An 18,758-nucleotide genomic window follows, 5' to 3' on the forward strand; every position below is an offset into this window, starting at 1 on the left:
GCACAATTGAATAAATGCTTCCCTGGATTCAAAACTTCCTAATAACAGGTTTTATCTTACCGATAATTTATCTAAGTATAATGTATTGTAACTCGAACATCCATTAACTCGAATATCCGGCATTACTCGATGGACTCGCTCAATCGATGTGTAGAGCATTATGTTGTTTGTAACCTCGAAAAACTCTAAATTACCGAAAACTCGAAGAAGAAAAAAATCGTCCCTCACTACTTCCCACTTTTGTTGTTGTCCAAATGTATTTACAACACTCAAGAGTCAAATCAAATAGTCCGTCCACTTTATGTTTAGTTAAAGTTTTCTTTTTGTAAAAATCAAACGTATTAATGCGCCACCGTCTTGTGCTAGCTGTCCTGTAAATCGGGTTGGAAATATTGTCATGAAGTATCTACTTAAATGTATTTGTTTTCATTTGAGATGGAAGACTGGCTGCCATTTTCCATTTCTAATCTGGGAGCTGGCCTGCGTAGGTATAATATTCAAAATTAGATAGTACAGATAGAGTCGCTTATTTAACGACTACTGCGCAGACTCTTTGTGGTAGCATTGGCCCCTCAAGAAAGCTAGAGCGCAACCTGGATATAGTACGGTCACCAAAGTATATCGTGGCACTAAGAGCTCGTAAAGAGAATGGACCTAACATGAGGTGGCCAAGACTTTGGTCACATTTTGGAAAATGAAAACCAAAAATAATTGTCTATAACAGATCAGTGAAAGAAAATGATGATGTCAGCAAAGTGAAAACAAGACCGTGGGAAATGTTTTACGCTTTAAGACCTGCCGTAAATCAGCTGCCTCTCTGTTGTGGAAAATCGACGTTACGTTAATAATTGCGTCATTGTTATTGTAAAACAAACTTCGCCCACCAGCATACGCTCTTATTTTTGTGTGCATATGACATGATGAATCGATGATCTTCAACATCTACATACTTTATCAATTTCTTTGCTGCTGTTGTAATTATTCAGCTGTTATGTTACGGAAAATTGGTGACGCGGTACGTTTTCACAACTTTTTCTATGAAATTACCCTTAAAATAGGACAGATATTAAACCAAGAGTAAAACAAGAAAATGCATACCAACCTGTATGTTTTTAGGTTATTTTCGATATACTGGACTAGTACGTATGTAACAATACGATTTTGTCAAAAATTAAAATACTTAAATGTATCTTTGTCAATCATTCTTTAGTTGATATTCCGAATGGAGTCGTGGCCCACTATTTTCTGCAATACTGAGAATTTTTTGTTTGGGTTCTATAATAATTACAGGAAATAAAACAAGAGTCCCTCGAAGGGAATGACGCTCTATTTAGTGATTTTTTCCCCCACAGGAAATCAAGATAAGATCATTTCTTTCTTTTAACTTCTTAGTATCTAAACCATCTCTGACATTCTTCAGGGATAACAAGATTTTTAAAATGCTGCCATGATGGATATATCAGACGTCAGATTGGCAACATTTTCATTTAAGACAAAGCAGACATCACTGGAAGTCTTTTGCTGAAAATCCCTTGTCGTGATGATCATCCATTTCGGGAGAGTAGTGACAAGATTTCCAAGAGAGCCAATGTGGCAGCCATATTGGATGTACGACTGGCTCCATTTTAATTTTGGACCAACTAGACTTCACATGAACTCTTCTAGTGTCAACCTACGTTGATATGATCATCCATGAAGGAGTTGTTGTTGGTATTGTTTTGGGTTTAACGCCATTTCCCAACGCAATATAGGCCACACATGGCCGCCGTATAGCTGGTGCGGGAAGAACGGCCTTAGCAAACGCGGGGCCCGATTTGGATCATTTTGGCAATCCCCCTGAATTTACGCGCGGGTTCCCCTGTGAGAACGGCATTTTGGAAATAAATCTGTAAACAAGTTTATGTGACATTTAACTTAAAAGTTTCTTCCATCGCTTTAAAATTACTTTATATATATATATATATATATATATATATATATATATATATATATATATATATATATATATATATATATATATATAATTACTAACGCGCGGGGCCCCCGTGAGCGCGGCGCTCCAATCGGCCTAAGGCCGATCCTGACTCGAACCCACGTGGACAGATGAGAGATGGCAGTGATCGGTATAGGCGAGCGGCTTAAACCACTCGGTCACGCGTGGTCCCTTCCATGTAGGAGTAGTAACGATATCAACATTTAAAAATGGCTGCCCTAGAGGCCATATTGGACTTCAGTTTGGCACCGTTTTCACTGAATACTAAACAGACGCCATAGAAGTCTTTTGGTTAAAAAAAATTTAAAAATGTTGAAATGACCATCCATTTAGGGGGAGTAGCGAAACGGAATTTTATAGATGGCCGCTGTGGCTGCATATTCGATGTGAGAACAACGTCATGTTCATCTAGGACCAACTAGACCACTGAATAAATGTGCGCGTGCGCACGCGCGTGTGCGATAAAATAAAGTTCCATGGCAATCCTCCCAAGTAGTACAAGGAGGAGTAGCTATAACAAGCGAACGGACGAACGACGGACAACAAACCATACCACATTCTTTTCTGGTATATGAACAGGAGAGTTAATAAATATTACCTGCAGAGTATAAAGATTATTGTTCATTTAATATCTGACAGGCGATTACAAAAAAAAGTATTTAAAATACACATATGTATGTCTCGTTTATATTTATCAATGTTTTATTAATGGAATTTCAGTCTTTTTACGGGCTTGAGTTGGAAAAACTCATTACTGAAAATAGTACCTGGCTCTTTCGTGCGGAAATGAAAACGTGTATATAGCCTTGATCATGAGCATTCAGAAATGTAAAATTATTGAATTTTCAACGTCATAATCTTTCTATAGCTTTACCATGGCAGCTGAATTAGTACCGTGAGTGTTATAAGGCCAAAGAGGAAAATAATTGGGGTGGGAATAAAGTTTAACGTTAGTTTCTTTATCTTGGATGTGTGTAATGTTAACTAAAGACTTAACAGAGACAATTATGCTATAATTGGCCGTAGTTTAGTCCCTGTAAGACTGAGTGCAATATATATATATATATATATATATATATATATATATATATATATATATATATATATATATATATATATATATATATATATATATATTCATTGTACATTCATGTAAACTTTATGTAAACTTCAAGAAGATAAATTGCAAGACTCTAGAAACTATTAAGCGGAAAACTCTAATTCACAACCAAGCATGGCGTTTCAGTCATTCCACGTACGTCTTAGTTTTTTGACGTGGACGTTTTCATTATTTTTCTTATTTAAAAAAAAAAATGAAACAAGAAAGGCTACAGCCTTTTTATGCAACATGACAATGCAACGCTATTAGCCAAATTTAACTAATTTTCCGCAACCTTTCTTTCTCTTAACGTAATTAATTTTGCGCGACATTAAGCCGCTTCGGGTGGCTAGTATCAGTTCTATTTAATAGCCACACAAAACACATGTAGCAAAATTACCAAATTCTGCTGGTAGGACATCACGTGATCATTAGCGGGCTTTGAAATGAATGAAGTTTTCAATCAATCTGGCAACATTGAATCCGATCTGAAGGAGACGTATCGGCGTTTGATTCATGAGTGTTTGTAGCATTTCTAGCCAGTTATTCCACTTTATTTTTCCGAAAAAGGCTCATAAAGTACGTGCATATGTAACACGTCTTTCTTATTTCTTTCCCATTCGTCAAACTTATCCTAATTAAACATCTAAATTTAAAATTCCTTGTAATATGGACCTTCTTCAGATGCGGTGTGCAATTTCAAAAATGGATAAAAGTGAGCAAACATTATCGAAAAGCTGGAATTCACCGACACTATTTGATGTCGACATGGGTTAGCCGCTTACTAGCCGGCCCAGTAAATTTGAACGACCTTTCTTCCAGATATACCTGCATGATATCGATAGGAATATGATTTATTTTCTCAGAAATTGCGATCATAGCATTCGTTATGTCTTTAATCCGCTGACAGACGAGACGAAAGTACCCCGTTGCTGAAATTTTGAATCTCTGAAGTCTACATTTCTTCTCACAATATAATATTAAAAAAATGAAATAATACAGTTTTCTCCCTTTAAAATGGTTCATCAGTATCCTGAAAGACTTCCTCATTTTCATTATATTTGGCCAATTTACAAGAATTTTGTGAACCTACTAATATGATAAGGGCACAATATCCAGTGTGATGTGAAGGGAACACTTCCTCCACCCCCATCCCAAATAAGTGGAGTTCATTTTCGGAACAATACAGTTTGTTATGGGTTTATTTATAATGCATAGTGTTTGTGAAGCATCGGAACCAGATTATAATGCGAAAATCGTCAATCGGAACAGCCTCTGCCCTTTCTGTCAAGCCCGCAAATACATAGGACTTATAAAGCGGATTGACGTAGACCTTATAACAAAAAAAACCAAAAAACAAATAAAAACACACACACAAAAAAAAACAAAAAAACAAGAACGAACAGTACAAACATCTTACGCAAGTAATTAGTAGGCGCGTAAGTAATTAGTAGGCAGCATATGATCCCGCAGTTTTTGTTTTGTTTTTGTCTTTTTGGGTGTGGGTGGGGTGGGGTGGTCGCTACTCCACTAATACCCAAAACGAAGACATATTATTAACTAAAAGAAGCAAAGCTTAAATTTCGAAATGTTACATAGTAGTATTTCGTAGCGTGATAACGTCACTTGCTTTGTTCATTTCCTAAAAGAAACTTATAAAGGCACTCTCTGTCACACATACGGGCTGCTTTTTCATTAAAAGGTAGTTTAAGACTGAAGAAAAAATCATTATGTTATAAATAACGACACATTGATTGGTCGGAAAACTTTGAAGCTACACGAATTCCCGGATGTGTCTCCGACTAAAAGGTTTTCATTTCAGTATCTACAAACAATATCTCACCAACGGAACCGGGATTAATTTGTTTTAAAGTGTAAATGATTTGCAAGACAGGCACGTGAAAGTCTTGTTTTCTTCTTTGCTTACGTGTGTGCTGTCACATTACACTTAATTCCTTCTCCCCCCCCCCCAACGGTATCTATCCGCCTAACTGTCCTGTCTTTAAACTAATGATATGCCAACTGCCTGGTTTATCTGGCTGACCTACTGACCGACTTGATCATTTGTTGACTTACTAGCTGAATTATTGACTTCCAATAGTTGCTGACAAACTAGTTTAGTACCTCGTCTGCCTTAATTACTTAATTTAATCATGATTCGAGGGTCTTGTGTGTTAATCACTTTTTTTTAAAACGGTAATCTATTACGTAAATATACTCATGGGGCTATCACAGTTAACAGTGTTGCTACATGTACGGATTCTTAACATCGATATCATGTATAAAAGAAATGCAGAATGCCAGCGTACTGATGCGTTAAAAAACCAAGACAAAAATAAAACTTGTGAAAATTATTTTAAGTTATGTTACCATTTGAAAGCAAATCAGAACTGTGTATATGTGTGTGTGTGTGTGTGTGTGTGTGTGTGTGTGTGTGTGCTAATACTGCAATTCAAGATACGTGAATTTTGAAGGCATCTGATATTGTATTATTCATGAAAAGTTATTTCATCTTAACATAGCATCATCTTGATTTTTTTCCCATTCATTCTTCCTTCTCGAGAACCTTTTTTTTCTCCAAATTCTGGGGTCTTGTTTATCTTGTTTAAAACGAATGTTTAATAGTTCAAATATACTAAGGCATTCCGAATGTAACATGCCCATCCTAAAACTAGCGTTTTATTGGCTCCAGTGATCTATCAGCATACCAAGGATATTAGAGGTCGCATGAACAGATGCGAAGAAAACTGCTCTCTCTCTCTCTCTCTCTCATGTTTAATAAGTCAACTGGCCCGAGTTGGTACAATTTCCTAGCATAAGGAAATGAAATAATATATAATGATCTCATAAACATCAATAAATACTGTTGAAAAGTGAATACGTACAGAACAGTCCTAATGGTAATCAGGTGTTACCGAGCACGTTCACCATCGATCTCAGTGATGATTCGACAGAAATACAACAAGATCCGCTCAAGACGAGTGCTAAATCCATTACTTATCTACTTTTGTTTTACAGCAGCTGGAACGTTGATCCATGATCATACAAAGGAACACATTTTACATGTTCTATACAATTGTAAACAAACGTACTTTTAATTGAACGATATTATGGATCACAATAGAATGAGGGCGGTTATAAAGCAGACTACGAGTATTCTTTCTACTGTTCTGCAGCTATTCATTCTATCACGCCTTTTCATTTGTATGTGACTTCCACCTACCTCTCATTGTTACGGAGAGAGAGAGAGAGAGAGAGAATAGTATGGTTCAGTCACGCCTAACACATTTTTATGAATGGAATATTAGCGACCATTCTACTTTAACTGATAATGATGTTGGCAGAGTACCACTTGCTGAACTTGTATGCTCCGGATTCAAACTGGCAACCAGGGGCGTTTTATCCACTGATATGTTAAGCTCATAACCGATTTTTAAATATTACGGTATCATGTTCTAGCGATAAGTGCATGCCAATCTAGAACAATGAATTTAAAAACTGCTCAACTTATTCATATACCTGTACTGTTGTAATTAAATATGCTACCTTTTGACACGTGACTCTTGTCAAAACGCGATAACACTGTGGCTCAGTTTGAAGTATAAGCACATGCATGACACGGGCTTATCTCGTTCGTGTTTCTTAGACAATGATTCTTAAGTTACTTGTTTTTAAATGGTACATATACTATAATTCGACGATGACAAATAAAATTTGTCCGATAATCATTACAATGTGCAGATTTGCTGCACGATGATCAGGGCTGTAGAAAGCGATCAAGGGCACTGGGGTAAGAAACACAACTGGCCTCTCGTAGTACTTGTTCAAACAAAATTTTTCTTTTCTAAAATTAAAAAGTGTTGTCCGTAATCACCGGTTGCCCCCCCCCCCCCCGCCCCCTTTGTCGAGCACGACGATGATGGTACCCATCTCTACTCATAACTCGATACATCTAACATACATATACTAAAATAAATGTACCGGATGAGAAGTTTTGAAACTTTAGAGGTAACAAGCTCGGCCAGCGTGATGCAAAATCACCTTATTAATAAGTGCAAATGTCACTTAATAGAACTTATCGATGACCGTGATGACGTAAGATTATATACCAAGATGGCGCAAAAACGGATTAGTAAAATAATAAAATAAAAGAGTCAAACACTGTCATACCTATAATTATATTGTTATAAAGGATATACAGTATATCAATTTAAATTATACAATTTTATATAGTGCATCGGCATTAAGTCCATTAGGATACAGAGTATCTAACTTAAGAATCCAATAAGTTTCTTCTATGAGTCTATTCATGTCACCATGCACAATATATATTGGCATGAAAGAAAAATCAAGTAGAGAGTGATTATTGGTGTTAAAGTGTGTTGAAATATTAGAGGAAAACTGAGGATCTCTATAAATTGTTTTATATGAAAGCGATGATTATTCATTCTCTTAGAAACTTGTTGTAGTGTTTATCCAACGTATTGCATGCTACATTTTTTACAGACTATTAAACAAATCACATCAGTTGATATGCAGTTAGTGTTATCGCGTAGAGAAAATACCTCGTTTGTATTGGCACTACTGAAAGAAGTACTTTCTCTTAAGTTTGCACCGGTGTCTGTTACATTTAGATGACGAAAACGGTATTTTTTTATTTTCTGTCTGTTTAGTTCTAATTAAAATTTTTTGCAAATTCTTGGGTCTTCTATAAGCGAGAATTGGTTTAATTTTGAAAAGTGATTTGACGCTGGTTTTATTGGATAAATTTAGGAGACTATAATATTTATTAATTATACGACCTATATTAGGTAATGAAGGATTATATTGTATTGTGAAAGGAATTACATATCTCTCTCTATTTTACATTCTGCTGTGTTTAAAGCCGAATCATACCAAAGACTTATAATAGCAGTTAATCCACGAGCTATTGTGTTATCCCTTTTAGCTGGGTTACTGTTTGGTCTACTCAGTATATAACTGACTATATTACGATACTCTATTACATACTTGGATATGTGTGTACGTGTGCGCGCGCACGTGTGTGTATTAGGTATACATGTATTTTATAATCCTGATATATCTTAAGAGATAGCTAAATTACATTGATTTAAGGTTCGTCATGGACTTTGTCGATTTTTAAGAAGTTTTAGAAACTACTAAAATACAGATTGTTTGTTTAAGTGAGAATTTATTAAATGTGTTAACCTATATGAAATGTAATCTAGACGCTACCAGACATGCGGTTATAATTATTTACACCACTCCGATGACCTGATTGGTTAGTCTCCGCCTCAGATGCTGGAGATCACGGATTCGAACCCCAGCCGAGTCATACCAGAGAACTTTTTATTTTTTTTAAAAATGGTATTAGCAGCTGCCTCGCTTGGCGCTCAGCATTGAGAGGTTAGTGTAAGACTGGTCGGCCTGGAATAAGGATAATGTGGATGGGTGGGACGTGATACTTTATTGTCTGCGGCATGATGCCCCGTCACTATAAACTGTCACACTGCAGACGTTATAGCTATATGACTACAATTGTTAACGCTACGTCACTGATTAAAACAACAACACACCAAAAAAAAAACCCCCACAAACACATAATTCTTTACAATGTATAGTGTTTGCTTTTTCCATTACCATGACACACATATCTTTCCCAAAACTAACTTGGTAAGTATTTAATGTTTTGGCGTTAGTTGCAGGTTAAGGTCAAGACTGGTTAGTAAGACCACGTGTTACTACTGTTCAATTTGGGTTAGAACTGAGGACCAACACTAACTTGGCCAATGATAAGGTCATGATTGTTTGTTTTTGGATTTAACGCCATTTTTTGGAGGATGGCATGTTATAAATGGCGGCCAGTATATTTGGTGGAGGAATAACTTGGGGAAAACCCAGGGAAGAACCACCGACACACGGGAAGCAACTGGCAAGTTTCTCACATACTCAGGTTGACTGAGATGAGAATCGAATACACCCGGACTAAAGCGAGATGTCAGTAGTCTGTAAAGGCGAGCGAATTGGACCACATGTCCTCCCGAGACCGCCACCCACCCCCCAATTCGGTAATGAATTAACCATCTTCAGAATTGTCAACTTGCCCAAGGATGCATCAAGATCGATTTTTTTTTCTCCACTGAAACTGAATACGTGACAGACAGGTTTATACAACTGATAGTTCATACAGCAATTATTTCAACATCAGTTTGACCCTTCGTCCCCGAATGCACTTGCAGTGGAGAAAAAAAAATCAGTTGTCATACAGCCCTTGACAAGTCGGCAATTCTGCTGGGAAAGTTAAATCTCTGTAACTCGCCCAATGTCTGTCTGTCTGTCTGTCTGTCTCTCTCTCTCTCTCTCTCTCTCTCTCTCTCTATATATATATATATATATATATATATATATATATATATATATATATATATATATATGAGATATTGAAATGTATTAGAGAAAACTGATATCGACAATGCGGCTATCACTTTTGCAACCACTATTTCCTTATTTAAGAATTATATTTGCTCTTATGTATGTTTTTCAGCCCTGTATTTCAATATTTAAGCCTATTTCTTTTGCTCCTTCTCTCCTTCCCTCCCTATCATTCTCTCCGTAAAAATGTACATTTTTTAAAATGTGTCAGCTCTGTTCCCTCTGGTATTTATGAATGTAATGGATGAGGTGCCATCACGAATAGCCCTACAACGTAAGACGTGCTACATGGCTGGGGCATGATGCCCCAGTGCTAGACAGCACTATAGACTGCCACACTACAGAAATCGTAGCAATATGACTGAAAATTGTTTAAGGCTACGTTAAAAATATAAATCACACACACACACACACACACACACACACATTACCTTTTTATATTATTTCTTTCTACATGGATCATGGAAGCTGTCAACGACTGACCTTACATGACCTGTTTATATTTGTCACCCATACAGTATTGTATACCTGTAATATTTTAAGAGGAACCGTACACATTTATAAGAAGAATAAAGATCGTGATTAAATAAAGTAATATTTTTTTAAGTAGTGATTTTATTTCACACCAAAATCGTTTTTGAAAACGACAGATAAATCGGGCGCTGATCAGTGCTGCAAACCGAAATTAAGTAACAGGCGCTCAGCATTAAGAGGCTAGTGTTAGGACTGGTAGGACTGGTGTCAGGATAATATGACTGTGGGGACATCATGCTACAGGTCTGCGGCACGATGCATCAGTGCTCAACATCACTATAAACTGCAACACTGCAGACATCGTAGCGATATGACTGGAACAGTGCTAAAGCTATGTTTAAAATCCACATCACACACGCACACATTACAATGATGCATCTGAACGAGTGTTACATTCATATAGGCCTTTGTTCTTCGGGCATGTTTATCCATTACAATGCTAAGAACATAAGCGACAGGGTATTATTAAGAAAATGTCATAATCTCTTCAAATTCGAATTTTAGACACCTTTTATTTTCGTGCATGTAGGCGTGGCTCATCTCACATTGATCGTTGAAATGAACTATCTTATTAGATTTTTACCAGTATGTATTTTATGTATTGTACATATGTATTAACTGGTCCAGTGGCGTCACTCGGGTTGGTGTCACCCGGTGCGGTAGCTCATGGTGTCACCCCCATGGTCCTCCTTCCGTAACAGACCATACAGAATCCTTAGTAATGTCATTTTGGTGTCACTCCCTCTGATGGTGTCACCCGGTGCAGTCCGCACCCCCCGCATCCCCCTAGCGGCGCCACTGCTGTGCCCGCTAGTCATGTATTTAACTATGATCGGTTATCCGCCTATGAAATCCGACTAGACCGAGCAGTGTGTGCTCTGTAAAATTTGCAATTTTTCATTTTGGTGTCACCCCTCTGAGATGGAGTCACCCGGTGCGGTCCGCACCCCCCGCACCCCCCTAGCGACGCCACTGGACTGGTCTATTATTATTGTTATTATTATTATTATTATTATTAAAAAATAATATTTAAAAAATCGTTCTTTGCATGGGCTACACTTATTATCTGAGAATATAGAAATAGAATATCGTGCGTATTTTTAATTTCTGGAGTAAGTATTTTGTTTTCAAAAGCATAGTGCGAGCATCGTTCGAGCCGTGTTTTTAAAAAAAAAAACAACACATTACGTTGTAATCAAATAGCATCCATAAAACAATTTAAATTTAAATCTACTAACTTCCAAAACTAATCGGATTGTGTTGAATAACTAGTCCTGAACTAATGCCCCGAAAAGTGAAAATATTTTCGAAAATTTTCATTTTCACGGCGCGGTTATCATACTTTCATAAGTATTAAGGTTAACCCTTGGAGTAATAACAGAAACTAAGGGTCAAATGGTTAGTCTTTTGAAATGTGGAATTATTAGCACCAGCAGCATGATTGTCCTGATAAAAAAAACACAAAAACAATCTAATCACTACCGCTGTCGTATATACTGCTATCGTATCGAAACCAGAAGGGTAAAGGAAACGAGGAATACGTAAAGTTGACCTGGCAGAAGTTGGCGAAGAACCAGAGGAAAGAAATGGGCTGGAACACATGGGAAAAGCTAGGAAGAGAAGCAAACGACAGAAGAAAATGGAAGAAGAAGTTTCCGACTGGTTTGTAGGTTGGCAAGAATAGTCTTAATAATAAATAAATAAATAAATAAATAAACAGTGAAATCATTCACAAACCCACACCGTCGTTTCTACTTTCGTCATTGTCGTCGTGTCTGACACGTGTCTATTTCTAGCTGTCTTTTTGCATGTCTTTAAATCTAAACAAAGATGGCCTCTTGCAAGACAAGTAAATGTTTGATTCCAAAAGTATATTAAAAATTTGAATAAATATATTTCACAAATATGTAACTTTCGTGAGTAAATGGAGACTTGGTAGAGTGCCAAATATGACTGCACACATAACAGCGAATGTTGATAAATGTTTAATCCATTGACAATACTTCCAAAATATAGGCTGCTCTTTTATTAGATTTAACTTAATTTTTTTTATTTAATGAAATGTAACAATCTCGGTGACAAGTCATGCGACGTTTGGCTCAGTTCCACGATTGCTGATAGTTACTACTATGTTATTAAATTAAAAATAAAACACGTGTCTACAAATAAATTGGAAAAATAAATGTCAGGATTCTATAAATTTGATGGGCCGTAATTTTTTATTTAAACCTTTTCATCACCCCACCCCCACCCCACCCCACATTTATGGCCATGAAAATACGAATATATGAGAGAACGGTAAATTCTGTAATCACAAACCAAGTATGCAAATATAAAGTTTACAGTACTGTTCTTTCGTTTATTTCTTCGTGTTTTTTTTTAATTTAAAAATTCATCTTTGGATATCCGAGGGGGGGGGGAAGGGATGTTCATAACCTGCAGTACTTTAATGTGAATAATTTTCTCCCATCTCAAAATCCCAAATTGGAATCACAACTGGTTTCAAGTGTTTACAGGCGCTTAAAAATTACAACTGAACTGCATTTGTTTCTATATAATAAAAAAAATATCCCTCGACCTAAATGGGTGTGATGAATTGTGTTCTGGAAGGCAAATATGATTACAAGTGTAATAAAAGACAGATAAGTATCAATTAACCAAAAAAAATGTATCACATATTGGCTTATTTGGTAAATAAAACTTTCCTTCATTTACAGTATGGATTTCTTAACATGCGGTCGCTAGTTTTCGCATCGTCGGATCAAAGAAAGATCGTTCAGTCAAATACAATCAACAAAGGCGTGAGTCTATTTAGTGATTTAATGACCGAGGTCAGGCAAGGTTCACATGAATATTAAAATGGCATCGTTATATTCAATAGGATGAAATAAAACATCAAGGATTACTTTGAAGAGTGTCAAATTTACGGACTGGAAACAAATAGTACTGATCAAGCGCTTGACGCAGAATGATGTCAGCACGAGGAAGTTGAGAGAATGAGCATTTTTTTTATCATCTTGGCTTCCTTCTCATGGGCGCCCGCACACTGGAACGATTTCACCTCTAAACATGTTTTGGTCTTCATCCGTAAAACGTGTTCCCCACCCCGAAAATAAGTCGGGGATGGGTGCCCTTTTGTCTGCGAATCCTACAATTAAGACGCCTCACCTGGTTTTGGATCACACCCAAAAAACTAAATATTATGTGAGGCGTCTTACATTCATTATAGGGCTAAGGTTTCTGCCAAGTAAGAACACCGACTTTGAATATCCCAACACCTGCATATCTAGGGTAGTGAGTCGGACTTTGATATATATTTACTTATTCTCGATTCCTCAGCGTAATGGTTTAAATTTAAATTTCATGGACCAAACGTTTTGTTGGAATCGTGGCTGTCATATATCACCTTTATGGTTTCACTGCCATTCATAAATTCATGGTATATTTCTCGGTTAGACCAAAATTCGTCTGGAGGTACACGTCTTGTGTAAATATAAACACGCCTTAATTTTTTTCTGTACCATAGATATACAATGAAAAAAAAATTTGTTTTTTCTATAATTGTCGATACTAATATATAACACAAATTATTATTTTAAATATGGCATTTATAAATAATTTTACAGAAAAGAAACATATGCATTCACCTTATTGTATCGTTTTCATTTATTCTGCCTCGTGAAAGATGTTTTGGTACAATAAGCTAAATATATCAGAAACTGTATATAACACCAATATGCCAATCTGAGTCGCAGAGTATATAAATATAAAAAGATAAGTACCTTCGCTGTTCCGGGTAGTTGTTCTTTTAGATCCTTTTTCAGACACGTAACCTCCTCTTCTTTTAGTACCTTGTATATCATTTTCCCTTTCTTTCTGTACACATACAAACTGAAACTACTATATATTCCAATTAGCGGACTCCTATCACCCACCAGTAAACAGCAACCTTGGTTCAATGATCGACCTTATCAACCATTAAAATCAACTAATGTTTTCGATTGGACATGTACTGACAATTCCGGTTCACTTGTTATCCAGTTATATCTGCATGCGACAAGGTATATAACTGCATACGTATATCACGTGACGTGCCATGGACAGGCCTCGAAGAATGATCCCGAGTTGACCCAGAAAGTCGAGTCGATTAATACTTAAAGGGGAGGACGTTGATATTGCCAGAAGAATATATAACTTAATGCAAGAAAAGAAGTTGAATGTATCTAGCACTATGTAATAATGTATGAATGAAACAAACATTAACAACATGTTAACGTGCTCATCCATTACCCTCGATCATTTAACAAGCAATGCAAGTGTCTGCTATTTAAATACCCCACTAATGGTAGAATAGATTTTACCACTGCAAGTAAACACCGCGAGACGTGTTGTATGCCGTGAAAAATAGCTTATCGTCGTAACGTAGTCGGGTAAATACACCCTCTGAAGTGCTGCGAGAAAATAGGTATTGATACTTGAAACACACTTCCATCACTCCGCATAGCTACACACGTCTTGAAACTACACTTGTTAGTCTGCCACGTAATCGGAAAGTTACATAGTCGATGTACGAAAAAAACTTGTGCAATGTCAGCGTGGGTGGTTGCTATTGTGTATGGCTGGGAAAATTAAAATAACGAGTGTGCACACACACATTATGAAACTGATACAGACAAAAAAGTTTCATTCCAAGTAACTGCACCCCACCCTTCGCGAAGCTCTCATACGTCACTGTAATTATCATGCATCACTTCTACTAGATTTATCCGTGCGCGGTTAGGTGTGTGTGTGTGTGTGTGGTTTGGATTTTAACGTAGCTTTAACAATTTTTAAGTCATATCGCTACGTCTGCAGTGTGGCAGTTTATAGTGATGTCTTGCACTGGGGCATCATACCGCAGGCATGTAGCATGATGTCCCACCCAGTCACAATATCCTGACACCAGGCTGACCAGTCCCAACACTAGCCTCTTAATGCTGAGCGCCAAGCGAGGCACCTGTTAGTACCATTTTTGTAAGTCTTTGGTATGATACGACCGGGGATCGAACCCACGATATCCCCCATCCTAGGCGGACGCTCTAACACTAGGTCATCGGAGCGGTGTGCGTGGTTAGGTAACGATTCAAAAGATTTTTTTTTCTCCTTCAAATTAAGATATTCATGTGAAGGGATGCTTAAGGATGCAAAAATTACACAGATACTGTAATGTATTTGCGACAGAATTTTTACATTATTGATTTGGAGGGCACTGAGTGGCCGAGTGGTCACCGTTACGGAACACTGCCATCTCACCTCTGTCTGCGTGGGTTCGAGTCTTAGGTTCGGTCAATGTGGGTATGTGAGAAAGCTTGCCAGTAGCTTCTCGTGGTTCGGTGGTTCTTTCTGGGATTTTCCCGGGTTCTTCCTCCACCATTGATACTGGACGCCGTGTATAACATATCTTGTGTTGAAAAATGGCGTTAAACCCTACAACAACAACATTATTGATTTGGAACCGAACAGTAGACATGCACAAATTTTGTTTCGAGTCAGAATTGCATCTCATCAAACATTTGCTAGGCAGAGATATTTTACTGCGTTAACTTCATGTAGCTGGATAATTTTCTCTCAGTTGGCAGAACGACATCTCTAAACGAAAGTGCTTATTTACTCATGTAAGTTAACATTTTAAATACGCTTGTCATAGGCTGGATACCTTTTGTTTTGTTTGTTTTTGTTTTTCTTGTTTTTTTTTTTTTTGTTTGTTTGTTTGTTTTTAACGAACCCCTTTGGGTTGAATTGGCCATATTCCAACAGACGTGAACTTGTTTCTCGGAGCCCTTAGGACAGTCGTGTTGGAAAGAGGCCAACCAAATCTTGATAATAAAAGAAAAAAAGCAAAACGTTCCAGAAGGCAGGGTAAGGACAATTCTAACGGTCGCAGCCAATCCGTAAGCAGAATGTGAAAGAATGTTATGGACTTATTTGAACCAATCAGAATCACATTAAGTGATATACTAAAATGTAACACACACACATGCACGCACACATACACACGTAAGTGTATATATATATATATATATATATATATATATATATATATATATATATATATATATATATATGACATTTTCTTCTTCTACGTTAATACCGGATATATTTCATGGTGTGGTACCAAAAATATGATATCTTAACTAGAGGTGTATATAAATATGGTTCCAACGGTCTTCCATACTCCTTTGACCAGTGACTGAAATTATTTATTATTGAAATAAGAAACAACAATAATAAAAAATAAAATAATCTCTGTTTTCTAAATCATCATCATCATCATCATCATCATTCCCGTAGTCTGGAAGACCGTTGGGGCACCGCACAAGACATAACAACCAGCTTCCTCCATTCCTCTCGATTTTCAGTCTTCCTCATTGATTCGCTCAGTGTCAAGCCTGTCCACTTTCGAATGTTATATTCCCACCTCTTTCTTTGCCTGCCTCTCTTTCTTCTTCCTTGTACAATGCCTTGTAGGATTGTCTTGGCAAGTCCTGATGATCGTGAGACATGCCCATGCCACTGCAGTTTCCGTTTTTTTCACTATGATCAGGAAGTCATCGTGAGGCCCAATGGGTTGTCTTATCCTCTGCCGTATTTCTTCATTGGTGATATGGTCTTTGTATGTGACGCCGAGGATCTTTCGGAAACATCTAATCTCTGTAGCCTGTATCCTTTTCTCTAAGTCCTCTTTTATGGTCCATGATTCGTAGGCATAGGGAAATATGGAGATCACCAGTGAGTGCATCAGTCTGACTTTTGAGCTGAGTGCACTGTTCTTGACCTTCCAGGTGGGCTTCAGTTTTGTCAGCTCTTCTGTTGTCTTTGCAATCCTGGAGAGTATTTCAGGCTTCGATCCTTCATCTGTTACAGTTACCCTCAAATACTTGAAGCTATGGACTGTTTCTAGCTTTGTACCTTAGACCCTGATGTCAGTGCTGATGCCCTTGATGTTGTTGATCATTTTGGTCTTCTCTGCACTAATTTCCATGCCATAGGCTGCACAGGTTTTGTCAAGGCTCTCTACTAAGCTAGCTAATTCTTGCTCATTTCCTGCTAGTCCATCAATGACATCAGCAAAACGTAGGTTGGTAATTGTTCTGCTTCCGATGCCGACTGTCCCGGTATGCTTATCAGGCGCGTCTGCCATAATTCTCTCCAGAAAGATGTTGAATAGTGTGGGAGAGGGCAGACAGCCTTGTCTGACTCTGGCTGTCGTTCTGAACCAGGCCCCTATGCTGCCATTGAAGTACACTGCACTGGTGGCTTGTCATAGAGGTGCTCTATTACTGTGATGAAGTTGGCATTGATATTGTACAGTCTCATGGTGGCCCACAAGGCTGCATGCCCTACCCTGTCAAATGCCTTCTTCAAATCCACGAAGACGTGGTACAGCACATGCTGGTGGTGGAGGTACTTCTCACACAATATCCTGAGGTTGAAGATCTGCTTTATTGTGATGCGCCTTGCTCTGGATGCCTGCCTGCTCCTCGGCAATGATCTTTTCAGCCTGTGGTTTTAGTCTGTTCAGCAGTATCCTTAACATGACTTTGCTTGGATGGCTAATAAGACTGATTGTACGGTGGTTTGACACTGTTGAAAGTTGCCTTTCTTGGGGAGGGTGATGATCAGTGATTGGTTCCATGGCGAGTATGGCACTCCTGTTTGCCAGATCTTGTTGCAGATGTTCGTGAGGGCGCTAATCATTGCTTCGACCCCAGCTTGGATTAGTTCTGCTGGGATGTTGTCCACTCCTGCTGACTTACACTTTTCCAGTGATCTCACTGCGGCTTTTACTTCTTCGCGTATGATAGGGTGGTTGTCGTTGTTAGTTGCTGCAGGGACGTTCAGTACCTCTGGATCTATTGTGGCTCGGTGGTTGTAAAGTTCTGCGCAGTAATCTGTCCATCTTTTCCAAATATCTTTTTCTTCTGTGAGGCAGTTTCCGGCTTTGTCCTGTAAGGAGGTAACCCGCCGTTGTTTTGTGCTTGTTAGAACATGGACCAGTTGGTATGCTTTCCTGTTGTTGTTCCTTTTCAAGTTTCCCTCACTGTCTTTGGACATTTCTTCTATCCATTTCTTTTTGCTTTGTTTAAGCTTTCCTTGACTTCCCGGTTGACTGCCTTGTACTGCTCTGCACCTTTTGTATCGTTCCTTTTCTGTTTCAGTTCCCTCCTCTTGTCACACAAGTTCAGAACCTCAGCTGTGATCCAGGGTTTCTTGACTGAGTGATGTCTACCGAGTTATTGCTGGCTGTTTCAGTCATTGCTGTATCCATTCTAAACTGGATAAAACAAATACAAAATGTCATCGAAATCCCTCTGCTTTCCCTCCACGCACCCCCTCTTCTCTCTTCCTCTCTCTCATGCATAACTTACAAAGTTATGTCGTTACCTGTGAAGTGAGAGAGAGAAAAAGAATTTGAGCTGGACGAAACCATTGAACATGAACTTACACGTAGCAACCTACAAGGTAATAGTAATGACATGTTTACACTTTCCATGGGATTTATTTAGTGTTCACAATACCAAAGATACAAAGTTGAAGTAGCCTGTCAATATTGTATGGTAAATTTCTGGGTTAGGAGGAACACACCTGTTGTAATGTATTGAATGCATTGTTTGTTTAGTTTTGTTTTAAGCCTAAATAATCAAGTTATATAAGAATTTT

At 37.8% G+C, this 18,758-nt stretch overlaps 1 protein-coding gene across 1 annotated transcript in view; it reads right to left on the reverse strand.

Annotated features, from left to right (window-relative positions):
* The window catches only part of LOC149795033 (glycine N-acyltransferase-like protein Keg1), a 40,451-nt gene extending 25,970 nt beyond the window's left edge, over positions 1-14,481 (reverse strand). Inside the window, exon 1 of the mRNA XM_089964701.1 lies at positions 13,841-14,481. Within this exon, the coding sequence (XP_089820827.1) occupies positions 13,841-13,921 (81 nt within the window). The 5' untranslated portion in view covers positions 13,922-14,481. The remainder of the gene's footprint in view (positions 1-13,840) is intronic.
* Positions 14,482-18,758: the final 4,277 nt, after the last annotated feature.

This window comes from Sinohyriopsis cumingii, chromosome 7 (assembly GCF_028554795.1).
Source record: "Sinohyriopsis cumingii isolate HCF-2022 chromosome 7, ASM2855479v2, whole genome shotgun sequence".
In the NCBI taxonomy this organism is placed as follows: Eukaryota; Metazoa; Mollusca; class Bivalvia; order Unionida; family Unionidae; genus Sinohyriopsis; species Sinohyriopsis cumingii.